Source organism: Pristis pectinata, chromosome 5, assembly GCF_009764475.1.
Source record: "Pristis pectinata isolate sPriPec2 chromosome 5, sPriPec2.1.pri, whole genome shotgun sequence".
Lineage (NCBI taxonomy): Eukaryota > Metazoa > Chordata > Chondrichthyes > Rhinopristiformes > Pristidae > Pristis > Pristis pectinata.
The window spans coordinates 31288640-31308328 of record NC_067409.1 but is presented as its reverse complement, the minus strand read 5'-3'; the positions used below and the strand labels follow the sequence as shown (position 1 = coordinate 31308328).

Below are 19689 nucleotides of genomic sequence, written 5' to 3'. Positions count from 1 at the left end.
ATTCTAAAGGTTATGGAGCAATGGTCACTGTCCCCCAAATGCTCACGCACCAATAGATCTGTCACCTGACTCGGTTCATTACCTAAAACTAGATCTAATATGGCATTCCCTCTAGTCAGCCTGTCAACATACTGCGTCAGGAATCCGTCCTGGACACACTTAACAAACTGCGCCCCGTCTAAACCTTTGGCACTAAGTAGGTGCTGACCAATATTTGGATAGTTGAAGTCTCCCATTATAATAACCCTGTTATTTTTGCATCTCTCCAAAAACTGCTTCCAATCTGCTCCTCAGTATCCCTACTGTTACCGGGAGGCCTATAGAATACTCCCAGGAGGGTAACTGCCCCTTTCTTATTCCTATCAATATCCCTCTGCAAGCTTCTACAGCCCTCCACACTATCCACAACACCACCAATCTTTGTGTCATCTGCAAACTTGCTAACCCTTTCTTATTCTTATTCCTTGGGGCCAAGATTTCTTGGGATAAATATCGAAGAAAATGAAGCTGGAGGGGGTTGAGGATATGGACAGTAATATTCAAAAGAAAATGGTTAAGCATTGATTTCTGGCCAAGACAACCAAGTTGGGGATGGGGCTGATCTGTGAATGAGCAGAGTTTATGTGGAGAGAGTTTGAAGGTTTGACAGTAAATTTTTTTTTCAAAATTATTCACTCTTTGGGACTTGGGTGACATGAGTAAGGCCATCATTTATTGCCCATCCCTAATAGATCTTTAGAAGGTGGGGAGCAGCAGTATTTTGGTGCCAGGTGCTCCCACATTACAGTTGGGTAGGGTGATTCAGGATTTACATCTAGCGACAATGAAGGAGTGATAAAATGTTTGCAAGTCAGGATGAGTACCCCTTGGTGGGTGGTAGGGTTGGGGATAGTGATGCAGATAGTGATGTTCCCATGCATCTGAGGTTCTTGTCAACCTCATTAGTTGAGGTTGTGAGTTTGGAAGGGCTGTTGGAACAGTCAAGGTGAGTAACTGCAGTGCATTTTGTAGATTGTACGTAGGATATTCACAGTGCACCAGTGGTAGAGGGAGTGTATGTTTGGGATGATGGATGGAGTGTCCAATCAAGTGGTGCTATGTTGTCCTGGATAGTGAAAGCATATTGAGTGTTGAAGATGTACTTATCCAGGCAGGTGGAGAGTATTCCACCATATTCTAACTTGTGTCTTGTGGACAGAGGAAAGGCTTTGGAGTATAACAGGATACCCAGCTTTTCACTTGCTTTTTCAGTCACAGTGCTTATGTGGCCACAGTACTTATGTGGCTGACCCAGTTGAGTTTCTGGTCAATGCTGACCTCGAGAAATCTGATAGTGGGGAGCTCACCAACAGTAATGCCATGGAATATCAAAGGTAGATGATTAGACTTCCTATTGTTGTCTGGTACTTAGGTGGCCCAAATGTTTTTTGCCATTTATCAGCCCACGATTGCATATTGTCATGGGCTTGCTACATGCAGGTATGGACCGTTTTAGTCACTGAGCAGTTGCAACTGGAATTGAACTTGTACAATAAAACTTGATTAATCCAGTACACTTGGGACTTTGGTGCCGAACTAGCAGATTTTCCGGACTATCAGATGTTACTCGTATTACTACTCCAACACACCTTTAATTCACTATTTTTAGGTGTTACACGATAGCATAATACATTTTCCAGTGAACCCAGAAAGTTTCAAGGGAACTCAGGGAAACATGGCCCTGGTAAGTTTCAATGGAGCATGGGAATTGGAAGCCGGTGAGTTTCAAGGATGCGGAGGAAACAGTACCAGTTGAGTTAAGGGGAGCATGAGGACTGGAGCCCCAGTGCCTTAAAGGGAGCATGGAATCAGCACCTGGTGAGCCAGTGCCAAACCACTGGGATTTCCGAACAGTTGGATAGTAGATTATTGGAGCCACACTTCTCGCTGCCTAGGTAAAGCCCCAGCCAACATAATCAAAGACCCCACCCACCCCGGACATTCTCTCTTCTCCCCTATCCCATTGGGCAGAAGATACAAAAGCCTAAAAACACGTACCATGAGGCTCAAGGACAGCTATTTTGCTGTTTTAAGACTAGTACAATAAGATGGACGCTTGACCTCACAGACTACCTTGCTATGGCCTTGCACTTTATTGTCTGCCTGCACTGCACTTTCTCTGTAACTGTAACACTTTATTCTGCATTCTGTTACTGTTTTCCCTTGTACTACCTCACTGCGCTGTGTAATGAAATGATCTGTGTGGATGGCATGCAAAATAAAGTTTTTCACTGTACATCGGTACATATAACAATAATAAACCAATTTACCAATTTAACCATCAGTGAACATTCTCAGTCCTAACCTTATAATGGAAGGAAGGTGGTTGGGCTCAGATACTGCCCTGAAGAACTCAAAGAGTGATGTTTTGGAACAAGGATGATTGATATCCAACAATCACAATATGCTTCCTTTGTACAAGGTCTGACTCCAATCATTGTTATGTTTTCTGCTTGATGTCCATTGACCTCCATTTTACCAGGGCATACGTGGTCAAAAACTGTACTGATGTCAAGGGCAGTCACTTTCAGCTCCGAGCTCTTCAACCTGAAATGTTAACTGTTTCTCTTCTCACAAATGTGTCCTAACCTGCTGAACATTTCTTGCACTTTTTGTTTTTATATCAGAGAGCGAGTACTATGGGAATGTGTGTAACTTACATGGAGGAAGAATTCTCAGGAGAACAGTGAAATCAGAGACAAAGACAAGCGCACTGAGATAGAGATTGGAATAGTTAAGAAAGAGAAGCTACACAGTGCAGTCAGTGAGGCATAATAACTTTGGGATAAGCCTGGTTTTAAGCGATGATCTTTGGGTGGATCAATTATGTGTCCTGAAAAAAAAACTTCTGTCAAAAGGATGAATGCTTTAGTTTCATGTTTCACTCTAGTTTTGTACTGCTATTTGCAAAGACAGTCAACAAGCAAGCATCAGTCAAAATTACCTCTTGATTTCTGAGTGTCCCGCACAAAACCTGCTTAAACCAATCCAATACCTTCCCCAATAGTGTTTGGACTTGTCATGTGACTTCAGACAGTTTTACTCATAAATCTTTCCTGTTGGTGATTCAACCACTAAGCTGACTGGGTATCAAGCCATAAAAGGAGATTTTGTTTTCTGAGAGAGCTTGTTGGATTTTCTAACCTATATTTCTGCCCTCTGAATTTTAATTGAACAATTTTTTCCTGACTATGTCATTAAATCTATAATCAAGTTTCAGTTTATCATGAGAGTGTTTTTCTAATGCATTTTCAATTACTTTTGAATTAGAAATGCTAACTCTGTAGCAGTTATAAACTTGGAAATTTTTATGGCAATAAGTAAAAGGAATGTTCTTACTGCAGGAGTACCTATTCACAATGGAATTGTCTAGTGCTTAATTAGACCTTGGGCATTTTTCAAGTACTTGTGCATAAAGTAAGGTAGGACAGTGGATATCTGTTAATTTCTTTGTCATTTCTACAATGTATTTTGATGGCTTAATGTAAATATGCTGACATTTTTTGGTAAAATACTACTTAATAGTTAAATTTGTGCAAACCAAACTAGTTAGCAAATGATTTTAAACACTGTCAGCTTGCAAGTTCGCACTGGCAAAAGTGAAGAAGTGTTGCATCATGTTGATTTTTGAATGGCCAGCAACAGTTTTCTAATCTTTTGACCTGATACTGAAACACTCTCCTGGACCAGTGTTCAGCTTTTTTTTTTGATTTTTAAAAAGCAGATTATCTTGTAAGTTCTTCTCACTGGGCACCGGAGGCTTGTGAGCACAGCTCCCAACATGCTGTTTGTGAGTGCACCCACAGGCACTTGCCAGCTTCACCCCACAGGAGCCAGTCTCATGTACCTGCAGCTGTCTGCTCAGATCCTCCAAAGTGCTCTTAAAACTGCATCCCCGAATGTAACTTAAAGGACAGCATTGGGGAACTAATTCTGATGCTTTCTTAAAAGCTACTTTCATTAGTGATTAATGAATTGAAAAAATTCAGACATCTGTCGTACAAACAGAAATGTTTCTTGTGCAAAATATATTTCATTATTTGGCCCAATGCAAGTACAGTTTGATTTCTTACTGTTTCATTAATTCTGTGACTCCTGCCATTTTTGATGCAAAACCATCAAGTATAAATTGAAACTCAAAAAACTGCGGATGCTGGAAATCTGAAATATAAACAAAATATGCTGGAGACACTGAGCAGGTGAGGTAGCACTGTGGAAAGGGAAGTGGTTACCATTTCAGGCAGTATACACAGACCGATTACTTCAGACAGTATAAGCTGATATTGTAAGGTCTTTCAGCTTTGGATATCTCAGTTAAATAAGGCAAATGTGAAACCTGTCTAGTGTTTAAGTATGTAGTTTCTCCACGTTAACTTGCTTTTGGGCTGCTGATTACTTTGTACTATGCAACTCTCATCATTCATTCTATTACACTGTTGTTAGGACTTTTCTGCTTTCAGATTGTAAATCAATACCACTGAAGTTTACGCAGCAATGGGTTGCCATATTTGTTGCATAAACAAAGCAACACTAGAAACCTGATGGTATTTAAGTGTAGTTCTGTGTGGATGTGCTAAGAAAGTGCTTTAGTTCACTCATCCTAGTATAGCGGTAGATTCTTCAATCTACTGTCCCATTCCCACCCTAAAAATTTCAGAATCTGATGTGTGACATCCAGACTCAATTAACTGACAATGTGTGCCTTCAGTGATTGGTTCTGCATCCACTTCTGAAATAAATTTCTCATCACGTAATTCTCCATATTTTTGGCAGTCATTTGGTCAATATTGAAACTTCTGATTTGCATAAGGTATTTACTGTATTGCAAATGGTTTTGTTCTCACCATTATTGCACTTCTGTGTATTGTTTGATCAACCTCACTTTGCCTCTTCTGAGTGAGATGTTAGGATGTAAATTATGATTTTGCTTTTGTTTCAACTACTGTCTCTCCCTTCTTGCCCACAAAGCTGGGTTGTAGTAAGCTCATGTCTCTTGGAGCCTTGCATGCATTAACAGCTCTGCCAGGGTGAATCCTTGCTGGAATGTTTATACACTTAGTGCAATACACTGAGTTCTGTATTTTCTTTGTCCAATTCGGTTTTGCACTAACCTTGCACTAATTTTTTATCCTGTAGATACCACTTTTTGCACTATTTGTGTTTGCACAATTTTTCCATCTGTGTTTATTGTATGTTCTCTGTTCTGTGTATGTCCTCTGTTGTGGGAGTCTGGGGGAAACGACATTTCGTTCCTCCATGTGTTTTACAGCATATGGGTGAACAACCATAAAGTAGAACTTGAACTTGAATATGACATTGTACAATACTTAAGTAAGAAATTAGCTGAACAATGATTCATGGTTAAACTTCAACAACCTTGTAAAACTTATTTCATCAAAGATTCCGTGAGGATCCCTGCAGCCCTCTCATCTGCACCATTAGAGGCTGGATGGTATGGGGGATGAATGTATGTTTGATACTTTCTTCTCAGAAGGCATTCAAGATGGGTATGACCAGAATGAAAGCCACTGATCTGATGCCAATTATTCACCTATATGAGACATACAGTGTCTATTTGGAGTCTGTGATCTGTGACTAGACTAAATGATCTTCCTCACATAGACTGATGAAATTTCTTTACCCGAAAAGTAATGCATTGTTCTTCTATTTCTGTCTGTGCATAATTCTATTCACTTTTGCTTGAATGCAAGATGCAAACTTCTCCTGGCCATCACCCAAGATGTGTCTGATGATCATATTTCAAGGCATGACATGTGAGCTTCAATCTTCTTGTATCATATTATGCTAATAGGGATTCACTGCTTCTGCTACGTTTGCACAAATCATATGCATTCTGTTGGATCCTTGTTCTGTCTCCATTCTATGTTATTACCAAGCAGCTGGCACAGTGAGGTTAGCTGCATTGCAAAATCTGGTAAAAAGGTAGCATTAGACTCTAACATAGCTTAAAAAAGAAAATCAAATGCTGGAAATCAAAAATAAACACAGAAAATGCCAGAATCAGAATAACGTTTATTATCACTGTCATAAATGATGTGAAACTTGTTGTTTTGCAGCAGCAGTACAGTGCAAAGACATAAAATTACTGTAAATTACAAAATAAATAAATAGTGCAGAAAAGGAATAATGATGTAGAGTTCACAAGTTCATGGACCGTTCAGAAATCTGATGGCGGAGGGGAAGAAGCTGTTTCTAAATCATTGAGTGTGGGTCTTCAGGCTCCTGTAGCTCCTCCCCGATGGTAGAAACGAGAAGAGGGCATGTCCTGGATGGTGAGGGTCCTTAGTGATGGATGCCGCTTTCTACTGTGGGGAGGGCCTGACATTTTACCAACAACAGTGGTGTCATCTGTGAATTTATAGATGGTGTTTGAGCTGTGCTTAGCCACACAGTCATGAGTGCAGAGAGGGTAGAGCAGTGGGCTAAGCACGCATCCTTGAGGTGCACCTGTGTTGGTTGTCAGCGAGGAGGAGATGTCATTGCCAATCTGTACTGACTGCGGTCTCCCGATGAGGAAGTTGAGGATTCATTTGACTGTGATGGAGGTGGCTGAGTCTACAACCCTCTGAAGCCTCTTGTGATCCTGTGCATTGGTGCCTCCATACCAGGTGGTGATGCAACCAGTCAGAATGCTCTCCACTGTCCATCTATAGAAATTTGCAAGAGTCTTTGGTGACATACCAAATCTCCTCAAACTCCTAATGAAGTAGAGCTGCTGGGGTACCTTCTTTGTGATTGCATTAATGTGTTGAGCCCAAGATAGATCCTCCAAGATGTTGACACCCAGGAACTTGAAGCTGCTCAACCTTTCCACCGCTGACCTCTGCAAGTCAGCCTTATCTGTGAGAAGAGGAATAATTTCAGGTTGCAGACCCTTCATCAGAAATGGAAAGGATGCGAAAGAAATCACTAAGCTGCAGGGAGGGTGAGAGAGTGGGGATGTCCCTGATAGGGTAAAAACCAGGGTTACCATGGGGATAAGCTGTAAACAAAGTTATCTGGTTAATGAATGAATGGGAGCAGTTAGAGAGTGAGAACATAGACAAAAGAATGTAGGAATTGTAAAATGCGGAGCTGGAAGACATGCCCAACAGATCAAGCTGGGCAGTTCCTCCACTTCCAGAAGGAAAAAAGGGAAAAACAAGCTGAGCCAATTTCACATATGGATAATTGATACAGGCAGAGAAATCAAGTAACCTGAAGTTGTAGGATTTTTCATATCTAGTCCAGAAGGCTGCAATGTGCCCAGATGAAAGATGAGGTTCTGTTCCTCAAGCTTGTGTTGGGCAGCACCGTAACAATACAGGATGTTACAGACCAACAGGTCAGAATGGGATTGGGATGGAGAATTAAAGTGGCAGGCAACAGAAAGCTCAGGGTTGCCCCAGATAACTGACCACAGGTGCTCTGCAAACCAGTCGTCCAATCTGCATTTGATTTCTCCAGCGCAGAGGGGACCACATTGTGACCACTGAATGCAGTACACTCAATTGGAAGAAGTGCAAGTGAATTTGCAACATTCCATTCACAAAGAATCAAACCCGATATTGTCATCAAACCTACTGACAAGTGTGGTGCTGTTGTGCTCTGGAGAACTGACCTTATGTCTTGCATAACAGATGTCAGCTCTCAGAAATCTCCTCATACCTCCTTTTGGATCACAACCCCACCATTGAATATCAGGCCATGATCACCCAGACACTCATGGACCTCATTTATTTGGGAAATCTTCCCTTCACAGCTTCCTGCGCAGCCTGTGTCCATCTCCTACCCAAAATTGACAAGCAGGACTGCCCTGACAGACCAATTGTTTCAGTCTGCTCTTGCCCCACCAAACTTATTTATTCCTACTTTGACTCTATGCTTTCTCCTCTGGTCCAGTCCCTTCCCACTTATATCCATGACACCTCTGATGCCCTCCACTTTGATGGTTTCCGGTTCCCTGGTACCAACAGGCTCATCTTTACCATGGATGTCCAATTCCGTTACACCTACATCCCACAGCAGAGACCCAACTAGTTCTCCTTCACCAACGCACTAATTCGCCTGGCTGAACTCGTTGTCACATTGAACAACTTCTCTTTCAACGCCACTTACTTTCTCCACGTCAAAGGTGAAGCTACAAGCACTCGCATGGAGCCAAGGTATGGCTGTTTTTTTGTGAGACATGTGGAACAGTTTGTTTCAGTCATATCCAGGCTCCTCTTCCTCAACTCTTTTTCCTGACATCAATGATTACATTGGAGCTACTTCTTGTACTCCTTCAGAACTCAATAAGTTCATTATTATTGCTGCCAATTTCCATCTTTCTGTCACTTTCACATGGTCAGTCTATGCCTTTTCCCTTCTCTGAATCTCTCTGTCTCTATTTCAGGAGGTAGGCTAACTACCAAAATCCATTATGAGCCTACTGACCTCCACGCTACTCATTGGCCCACCCTGCTTCCTGTCAGGGCTCCATTCCATTCTCCTAGTTCCTTCTTTGCTCTGATGATGAGAATTTCTGTGTAGGTGCCTCTGAAAAGTCTTCTTTCTTCCCAAACCATGGCGTTTCTTCTACCATTGTTAACAAAATCCTTGACTACATAACATCTATTTTCCATGTCTCTGCTCTCAACCCCTCTCCTCTAGAACAGAACAAGGATAGAGATCCTCTTGTCCTCGCCTTCCATCCCACCAGTCTTGGCATTCAACAGATTGTTCTCTGCAATATCCACCAACTTCAAAGAGACACCACTACAAGACATTTCTTCCCCTCTCCTCCCCTTTCAGCATCTTGCAGGAACCATTCCCTTTGTCCACTCTTCCATTCCCAGCAACCACTCTCCCTTTCCATTGCAACTGCAGGTGATGCAACACTTGTCCTTTCACTTCTTACCTTCCCTCCACCCAGGAGCCCAAACAGTCTTTGAAGGTGAAGCAGCGATTCACTTGCGCTTCATCCATGTACTGCATTCCATGTCCGTAATGTGGTCTACTCTACACTGGATAAACCAACTGTAGATTGGGCAACCGGTTTGTGGTGCACCAGTGTTGAGCTCTCGGGAGTGACGCTGAGCTTCCTGTTGCCTACCATTTTAATTCTCCATCCCACTCCCATTCTGGTGTTTTTAGCTGTGGCATCCTACACATTGTTACCATGAGGCCTAACACAAGCTTGAGGAACAGCACCTCATCTTCTATCTGGACTCAATACTGAATTCTGCAATTTCAGGTGACTTGATTTCTGTCAGAATCCGCCACACATCTATAACGTTGGCTCAACGTGTTTTTTTTTTACCCTTTTTTTCAAGTGACCTGAAAAGTGAAACCCTGCATCACCTTTTGCCTCCACAGATGCTGATTGACACCTTTGAGTTCTTCCAGCGTTCTGTTTTTCATTCCAGATTCCAGCATCTACAGTCTCTTTTGTCTTTTCTATTCCAAAGGTACCCTGATTAAACTGAATCAGAGACACCTCCCTCCCTCACCCTCCCTTCAGCTTAACAAGCTTCTCTCTTCTCAGCTCTGCTGAAAGGACTTCACCTGAAATGTTAACTTTGTTTTTCTTCACACAGATGTGACCTGACCTGCAGCGTATTTCCTCACCCCGAAAGAATATTTTGGTCGTTTTACTTTTGCAATAGGTTTGACTTTGATCCTGATGAGTTGTTAGTCATTGGCGTACATTTTTAATCCCCGGCAGACGATTTCTGGTTGAACTAAAGCACATTTACTTTGTTGACTTTCACAAAATAGTGATGTAGTCATTTGAGAAGTTGTTTGAATATGTAAGATTGAAGCAAACGAGACTTCAGATGCTAAAATATGGAACAAAAACAATGCTGGAAAAAACTCAGCATTTTCCTCAGTGGTAATGACAATACATATATCATCCTGGTTACATAGACAAGGGATCTCTCTCTCTCTCGCAGGATCTTGTCCATTGTTGAGTCGAACAACTTAACTCTGCAGGTAATATTACAATAAAAAAGTACATATTTTTATGGGAAGACCTATATTCATCTATATTTAATTGAATGTGGTCATGTGACAATAGTAAAAACATGTCTGCCACTAATTCTGTATAAATATCTTGTGATGTCACTGATGGGTACTGTTTGTTATTGGTGGCCTGTTTGCAGGTAACTTGAAAGTCTTCACATAAACTAATTGTCTTGTAGGTGTCGGGTACTGCTAAATTTGGAGTTGCCCTTTCATATTGAATTTTAAAAACATACAGGCATGGTAGTGTAGTGGTTAGCGTAACGCTATTGCAGTGCTAGTGACCCGGGTTCAATTCCGCCACTGCCTGTAAAGAGTTTGTACGTTCCCCTCGTGTCTGCATGGGTTTCCTCTGGGTGCTCTGGTTTCCTCCCACATTCCAAAGACGTACAGGTTAGGAAGTTGTGGGCATGCTATGTTGGTGCCGGAAGCGTGGCGATACTTGTGGGTTGCCCCCAGAACACTCTAAGTAAAAGATGCATTTCACTGTGTGTTTCGATGTACATGTGACTAATAAAGATCTTAATCTTAATAAATAGGGACAGGAACAGGCCACTCAGCCCCTTGAGCCTATTTTGCCATTCAACAAGATCATGGCTGATCTTTTACTCACTACCATTTTCCTGCCTTACTCTCATCCCTTAGTTCATGTCGATTTCTGTTTTAAATACACTTAATGACTGAGCCTCCATAGGCTTCTCAGGCTATAGTCATACAACACAAAAAGAGGCCCTTCAGCCCACCAAGTCCATGCCAACTATCAACACCCACTTACTCTAATCCAAAACCAATCCCATTTTATTCTCCCCGCATTCCCATCAACTCCCTCCACCCCACTGCCCCCCCCCCCACCACCAGATTCTACCACTCACCTACACACTAGGGGCAATTTACTTTGGCCCATTACCCGACCAACCTGCACATCTTTGGGATGGGGGAGGAAACCAGAGCACCAGGTGGAAACCCACATGGTCACAGGGAGAACGTGCAAACTCCACACAGACAACACCTGTGTGGGCAGGCAGTGGCTCTAGTAGCTGCACCAATGTGCTGTCCGGTTGAGTATTACAAGGATGGACCACTCTTTGAGTGAAGAAGTTTTTCCTTATTTCGATCTTAAATGGCCTAACACTTATTTGAGTCTGTGCCTCTAGTGCTAGACTCTTTAATCAGGGGAAGCATTCTCCTCACATCTACCCTGTCAAACCTTTAAGTATTTGTATGTCTCAATGTAGTCACTTCTCATTCTTCTAAATTCCAGAGAATTAAGGCCCATCTTATTAAAGTTCTTTTCATATGACAGACCCACCATCCTAGGAACTTGTCTGCCTTTATAGCAAGTGAATCCTTTTTGGGTGAGGAGACCAAAATTCTATGCTGTACTCCAGGTGTATCCCCTCATGGGCACTATAAAAGTGTAGTAAGACATCCCCACTCTAATATTACGTCCTCTTGCAATAAAGGCCAATGTATCAATGACTTTCCTTATTGCCTGCTCTATCTGTATGTTAGCTTACAGTAATCCATATTCTAGGACACCCAGGTCCCTTTCAACATCAACATTTCTCAATATCTCATTTTAAAAGATTCCCCATTCCTGTTATTTTTTTCCTACCTAAGTGAATAACCTTATATTTTTCCACATTGTACCCCATCTGCCATGTTCTTGCTTACTCACTTAGCTGGTCTATATCCCCTTGTAGCCTCTGTATCTTCATCGCTACTTAGATTGAAACTTAGTTTAATGTCATCAGCAAGTTTGGAAGTGCTACGCTTGGTTCTCTTAGCCAAATTATTTATATAGTGTGTGAATAGTTGGGGGCCATGCAATGATCCCTGTGATGATCCCTGTGATAATCCCTAGTTAGAGCCCTTCAATCTGCGAAAGACCCATTTTTTTCCCTACTTTTTTCTATCTACTAACCAACTCTGTCCATGTTTGTGCCTTATCCCCAATTATATACAAATAGTAACAAATAAATATAAATCCAAATCCAAATCAGCTAATTATAGCAATGCTACCGGCATGTACAGTTTAAGAATTCATCAGCATTGCAATGTCTTGATAAATCCCTTAAATGCAACAATATATTCACTGACTGTTTTTCATGCTGTTTTGAATCCCCTTGCCAAACTTACAACTTGTTACCATTTCAATGGATTGTAGATTGAACTAAACCTCCAAAGTCTGTACTACTTCAATGTATGAAATATCTTTGTCTTTCTGTGGGGCTGTGGGATTGGCAACCATGCAATAGGTTTCCCTGCCAATTCCCCACAAATAGAATAGCTATCTTACACTCTTTTAAGGCAGCATCCTATGCCTGTGTTTCTTCAACATTATTACATCTTGGCCATTATTTGCAGTGAAAAACATTTTATCTACATACGCTATGAGAGATCTCTTGCTCAATTGTACACTTTTTGGCTGTCTGTATTTCCTGCCTGCCCGCCCTTGTTCACCCTTTTGTCCCATTTTCTGCCTAACCAGTGAGGCCACTATACTTAAGGCACATAGTATCTGCACTATGTCTGACTCTCCTGCATCAAACTCTCCGTTGCTTTCTCTAGTTATAACTATCTGTCACTCACAATATCACTGCTTCCAGTTGTCTTATGTTGCTGTTGTCAAAGTGCTAGACACAGGGCTACTGACTCACCATCACGTTGGAGGCATTTTATCTTCCCTGACTGTAGAGTTCTGATGTTGCAGCAATATCAACTTAATAACCTAATATCAACTTAGGAATTTTGAGGTTCAAATCTCTTCTATATCTCTTATTTTCTTTTTCCCCCGGACTTGCTGCACTTCATTTGTTCATTTTCTTCATGCTCTTGGCTATCCTTATGGCCAGTAGTGATGTATTGGGAAATGGTGCGCATATAATTATCGTAGACCTGGTGAGTACTGCATCAATTAAATCCGAGAGACGTGAAGTTTACGAACATGGGAAAAGCTCTTATTAAAGACTAGCAACCATGTCACATGTACCATGGTCTCATTACATCACACACACATACTTGTATACAAGTATAGCAAGCTTTATGTATTCAAATTGGAGTGTTGTATGGCGTTTTGGAACATATTTGCGATTTTCAGGGCCAAGTAGGCAGATTCCACCTTGCATAATCTATTTGCACAAAGTGGTGAACGGTTGTAAAAGCACCACCAGAGAATGCTTCAAATAAAAATGTTACATTTTTTTTAGAGAGTTGATGTTGTGATGAAGAAATTTTATGAAGCCAGAAGCAGCAATTTCTGCATTTTCCCCAACCCAGCCCCTTAATAATGACCTTCTGACCTGGCATTTCTCGACCTTGGCTATGGTGAGCTGCCCCTGATCATTACAGTTCACATCAGTTGGTTACCAGAGCCTGTAAATAATTCATGCTTCCTGATGCTGGCTTTGTGCCCATCCTATGCAGAAACTGAAAATCCTCCATGTCCCCACCACTACCGATACCACCCTGCATTCTCCCCATCCATCTTTTTGCCTTCCAGACTCCAGAGAACCTATTGTGCATCTCCAGGGTGTTCTGCTTTTGCTTCTGTAGTTCCTGCATTCCTGTTGACTGTGAAGGCCTCTCTGAGTTGGCAGCTTGCCACTTTGAAATAATAAAGTTGCAATCTCAGTGTGAAGTTTTTTGTTTTGCTCATCAATAACAGTTGGACTTTAATAAATGCACATCTGTTGTGGTGCAAACTCAATAGTTTTAGATGTGATCATTTTTCAGATTTTTTTCAAATGAGTGTATCATTTAGATCTTAATGAATTGAAGGAAGGGAACGAGAAAAAGAATGTTGCACTTTTCCCTTATAATATTTTGTTGCTCATTGACATTTTAATAATACACATTTTTATATCAGTTTTTGGGCTTTCACAATAAGTTTCAGTCTTTCCAATTATTCCAGTCTTGATCCAGACATCGGGCATTTGTTCAGTACAGGAACTTGTTAACAGTCTGTAGCCCCTATTATTGATCTTGTTTGATCAGTCTTTCATAGTGCAGACCCGCTGTTACACTTCATGCACTTCAATTAGTTGTGATCCCTTGATGTAAAAACATGCCTGTTAGATAGATTAATTGCTGCAGAATCTGAAGAATTGACCCAATTCCTTCACTTTCCAAGCATCTACTGCAGATTTTTACAATGAAGATGTAAACATGTTCTGTACTGCCCCATTTTGAGCATTCGGCATTATATTTTATGATTATTCGGCTTTTCTTACTTAAAATTCCACCAAACTTATCCTTTTGTAAGTCACTAATCCCTTATCATACCCATGCACTCTACACTATCACCCCTTTATCATTTTAAACTCCTGCTTTCTACCCTATCACATACCTTCATTTTTTTTTCCTCTGTTCCCCCCTCAACCCGCCTTCAATCTTCTACGCATCTTAAAAGTTATTTCATCCCTAACTTTTCCTGATCCTGATAAAAGGTCATCAACCTTAACAAATCCTAATTTCCTAATTGGTAATAGTTGATGCTTTTTCTGTGTCTGATCTGAATATTTCCAGTATTTTGTGTTTTTTATATGCAGTGGTTTGTTTTTGAAATACTTTAAATGTTTATGTGAAGTGACTAGGTAGAGGCATTAAGGAATGAACACCTCTTAAATAGGTCTACATATGACACTATTCTCACACCAATGTAGTTGACCCTTTATTCTTCAATGAATGGCCAAGCAAACCATTCAGTAACCATTCAGTTATTAAGATCAGCAATAAATGGCTAACTGAATGGTTTAAGCATCAAAAGCTCATCAATGTGGCCATCGGTCAAGCAAATTACTGTTGACTAAATTATCAGTTGTAACCATTGTTAACTTTATATTATTCAGAACTGGACACCCTTTCCACTCTTGCAAAAGGTGACGTTGCCATGTGAAAGATTATAGACTTTTATAGAGTTCCATGCATATTTTATTCAAACAATAGATATAAAAATATAAAAATCCATTTTAGCATAGAGAATTTTAATTAACCTAGGATGAAGTAAAGTTTGTTTTCTGTGAAAGTGAATGGTCTTATATTTTGATAGAGCACATTGTTAATGCAGTGCGGTAAAATCTTCCTGATGGCAAAGGCACATCTGTCTAAAATTTGTTACTCAGCTTTATTAAATTTTCCTTAATTGGTACAGTGCAAAGGTCCATGTATCTTTTTTTTACTAAAGTGCCCTTTCTGCCTGATGACATCATTACTTTTTATAAAATGAAGAACCTGGGTTTTATTGGTTCCCATTTGTTTTGAACTCTTTCTTATAAGTGTGTATGATTATGTTTCAGGGAATGACCTGCTCCAAGCTTGTCGCATTACCGTTTGAGAACCATTTGTACGTTTGCATTATTTTCTTCCATTTTATGCTTTTATCAAGCATTGTGCTTTTACTGTTTCTCTTGCTGAATTAGTGAACAAAGTGCCACGGAATGCAAAGAATTTAACATGTTGAAGCATTATGCAAATGCAAATTTTTCAAATAATTTAGATAGTAGATAAATGATGTGTATAATCTCCAAGCCGGTGCAAAACAGCTGTATGCATTGATGACTTCACATTTGTTTTTCATCTATTACAGTATTCCCATTTCAGGTGGAATGTATTTTTCTGAATTATCTTCATTTTCTTTTTTCTGCTAATCACAGACTTTGCAATGCATGTTGGCGTCCCTTCAGTCTGAGCTTGACATGCAAAGGTTCTTGATGAAAATTGAATCATCTCAGAGAGTTAGTACTTTGTCTTTTTCTTTTCCACAGTGAATTGTGCTCATTCTTCTTGATTGACAGGGCATAGCTTTGTGCAAGCATCTCAACTAATGAAAGTTTAACTGGCACATTTGGGATTGGGACTGGCTCTGCCTGCCCGAGTGGGTCTGTTGCTAGCAGAAATGCTTGATAACTGAGTTACAGGCTTCAGTGTGGAACTTGATAAAATAAATTGGAACTCTTCATTTTTAAAACTGAGCTTATAGCAATGGCATGGCACACATTGGTACTCTAACCTGCATTGGTTTGAAAGATTTGGTTTATATCTGTGATGTCTTGAACTCCAACAATTCCAAATGAGATCTGGACACTTCCATATACAGGGATTTTCCGTGATGATTCATGTACATTTCCTGATGACTGCTCATTAGGGTGCTAGTACCAGAGATGCAGGTGACATTCACCACACTTGGGCATTATCTTGCTGATGTGCCTCTAGCTATTGTAAAATGAATTGGAGATAGTTCCAATTTATAATTCAGTGCTTGTGAAGAATATTCTGTTCTTTGTTTTGGCCCTTACTGATTTACTAACTGGGGTGGTGTGACTCACTGATAAGTGTGTCTTGATTATTGCAAATGTTGCATTTGTAACAATTACTCAAACTATTGAGATGCATGTGAGTGTTTTGGGGATGTTTGTTTCTCTTAGCAGCAGCAGGTTTTCTCAAAGTTGTTCACAGTTATTTGTCTCTCCTTGCATTTAAGAAAGCAGTTGTTTATTCAGAAAGTCAGTTCAATCATCATTCAGCCACCTTTAACTCCTCAGTACAATTGAAACCCACATTTGGAATCTGCAGTTGTGATTTTGAGCCATTGCATGTTAATTCATAGTCATTTCCATTTGACTTCCAGGACTCAAGTAATAGCAGGAAAAAAATCATTGATTAACATATTGCCAAGTGTTAGAAAAGAACTTTATAATTGGTTTTACAAGTCCCAGTTGTTTGCATCAATGAAATGCACCAAATTTGAAATACTCCATTGATCTTTGGTTTAAATTAGACGTAATAAACGAATCTAGTTTCTGACCTGACTGGGAAAGGCTTTAGTGTTCAACTCTGAATCTCATCCACACTGAGATAAATAAGGTCTTGCCTAGAATTTCCATGGGAGTTATCTTGATACTGCACTATAAACCCCGAGGAAATGACATTACGGCTGTTTGTGCCACTTCTCCATAGTTCTGGACAAAATTATTGCAAGAGATAGATAAAATCAGTTTTTGAATGATAAATCTGTAAAGTGGATTAGGGACCAAAATGCTGGTCTGTGCAGCAATACCAAAAAGCTGAATAATACAATTCAGTTGATTATTTAAAAAGCCATTAGATAATTAAAGGTCAGGGTGAAAATAAGCAGGGTATCTGTACAGTGACCTGATAAAATATTGTTTTCCAAAATCACTTGCCCACATATGGTAATGTTTATTTATAACATAATAGGAAATTTAAAATGTAAAACATTATGTTGTAGTTATGTATTTATATTCCTCATCCAGAAGTGTATAGAAGCAGGTCACTTGACTCAATAAGTCCTTCAGTGTATGTCAAAGAAAGAAATGGAGACAGAGGAATATAGGAATGTGTACGTAGCACGTTCTCATATCCTTTCAAATCCCTATGTAAGATTCCTATTGTAAACTTTTTGATGTTGACTGAGACATGAGGCAAATGAGAAGTTGAAAAGTGATGGAAAAACAAGAAATAATTACTGCTTGTGCACTGCTTTCATGCCTTCTGTTAACCAGGTTTTCCTGGGTCTTAAGAGATGCCTGAATATAATGCAGCTCTCTGTTCTCTGAGTGGAAGAATAGCCCAGGTTCCTTTAGAGAAAGAAGGAGAATTTGTGACCCTGGAAATATATTGTGCTTCATTTTGTCCTGATCTTTGCTGGGGCTTGGGATTTTTTTTTACGGCTAGTACCAATTAGTCCAAAATAATGAGTAATTCAACATCAATCACTACTTGGCTATGTGATTAAAGTCTAAAAATACTTCCAGATATGTACCTGAGTTAATCTTACACTGATTTATCAATGTAAAAAGGAGGCTGTAGTGCTTTTGAAATTTATCATGCAGATGTTACCTTATGGCCTGTGTCCTGTTACACCCTCTGCCAAAGTTGATGGCTGTTATGCAAGGCAAGAAATTAACCTCCATCTGAATGAGTTTTGCTGCAAGTAAATTAACACAATATGCTGTACCTTCTTGAATGCATGGTGTAAAGAGATTGTGCTTGACTGGTTTCCATGTTTGTGTTATGGTTGCAGAAATATCTTTAGTGGACCAACTTGTCATAATTTTAAAGAAGAATCCTGTTTTCCTTCTTGCAGAGCAGAAGCCCAAAGCATTTAAGAAGTTCCCAGCCTGGTCTTGGGGAGCAGGCTGAGCACCTCTCAGTTGCATCTGCAGATTCCTTTGAAGCAATGGCAGAGCCAGAGGCACCACATCTTTTTAACAGAGGGACCCGCTTGCGTGCGAGCCTCCCAGTTGTTCGATCAACCAATCAGACAAAGGACCGATCATTGGGTAAGATAGACTTGGCACTTGAACTGTACTGCACTCTCATTTTCATCTACCTTTTCACCTGTGATGAATTATCCACTACAGGAGAGTCAACCAGCTGAGAATCTTGCTTTGAATATTTTGGCAGCTGAGAATCTTGCTTTGAATATTTCAATATCTCCTTGTTACATTCAACCAGGTTTAAACAACAAAATGTGGTATTGCTGATGCTAAATAAGTTGAAGAAGATGTTCTATTATTCCTCAGATTCCAATCCCCGTATGGACTGAACATAAGAGTGCCAGAGCAACATTGTTTTCTTCACCATCAATTGAGAAATTCTGTAATGCCTCCAATTCTTCTTTATAATAGGTTGTAAATAGAAATGCCAAAGAATTTCTTCTATTGTGCACTTTGAAAGTTAATAAGGTTGTTCAAAGTGAATGCTACTTATAATTGTGTTTTGAAAAGCTGTGATTGTAGCAGTTCGTAACATTTTATTTGGTTTTATGTAGATCTGGAAAAATTGACAATGTGCTTGCTTGTCAAGTATATAAGCAGCTCATTAACTCATTGAAATTTAGTAGGAGGCCATTTGTCCCATCATATCTATGCTAGCTAGAAGTGGAGTTACTAAGGCTATTTACACTTTGCAGTTCTCTGTTAAAAGCCTTGTAGCTTATGGCTCTTCAGTTGTTCACCTGTGTAGCTTTAAAACGTTATGAAAGTTCCCATATCCATCTCTCTTTCAGACAGGGCCAGATCCCCATAACTCTTTGGGCAAAATAAGTTTTAACTCTCCTCCCATATCAAATTCTCCTGTGAACTAACTAGTCCATAGATCCTAGCTATCAACTTCTCAGCCAACACAAATGGGCATTTCTTGACCTCTCATGACCTCTCATAACAAAGCACCTCAGTTAAATCTCCCCCGGGTCTCCTTTGCTCTGAAGAAAACAATGCCAACCTAGTCAGTTTCTCCTCCATTTATATTAATGATCTGGAGGAGGGAGTAGAATGTAAGGTATCCACGTCTGCTGATAACACAAAAATAGGCGGAAGGGCAATGAGGTTATTGTAACTCTACAATGGGACATTGATTTGTTGAGTAAGTGGGTGAAAAATTGGTAAATTAAGTTTAATGTGGGAAAGGATGAGGTGATGCACTTTGGTAAGAGGAATCAAAAGACAGATTATGATCAAAATGGAGAGAGACTGCAAATGAGTGAAGTACAGAGGGCTCTTAGTGTATTAGAACATGAGTCACAAAATTAGGAGGAAGTGCAACAAGTAGTTCAGAAGGCAAATGGCATTTTGGCCTTTTATTGCAAAGGGGTTGGAGTTCAGAAAGAGGAAAATTTTGTTA

At 40.1% G+C, this 19689-nt stretch overlaps 1 protein-coding gene across 13 annotated transcripts in view; it reads left to right on the top strand.

Annotated features, from left to right (window-relative positions):
• si:ch211-285f17.1 (sickle tail protein) overlaps positions 1–19689 on the top strand; it is a 500571-nt gene that overhangs the window by 325128 nt on the left and 155754 nt on the right. For 12 of the 13 annotated variants that reach the window (XM_052017058.1, XM_052017057.1, XM_052017071.1 and 9 more), the window contains one exon: positions 18152–18347. In XM_052017058.1, the coding sequence (XP_051873018.1) occupies positions 18152–18347 (196 nt within the window). Of the gene's footprint in view, positions 1–18151; positions 18348–19689 lie in introns of those variants that run through there. The other variant, XM_052017068.1, reaches the window with a different exon arrangement.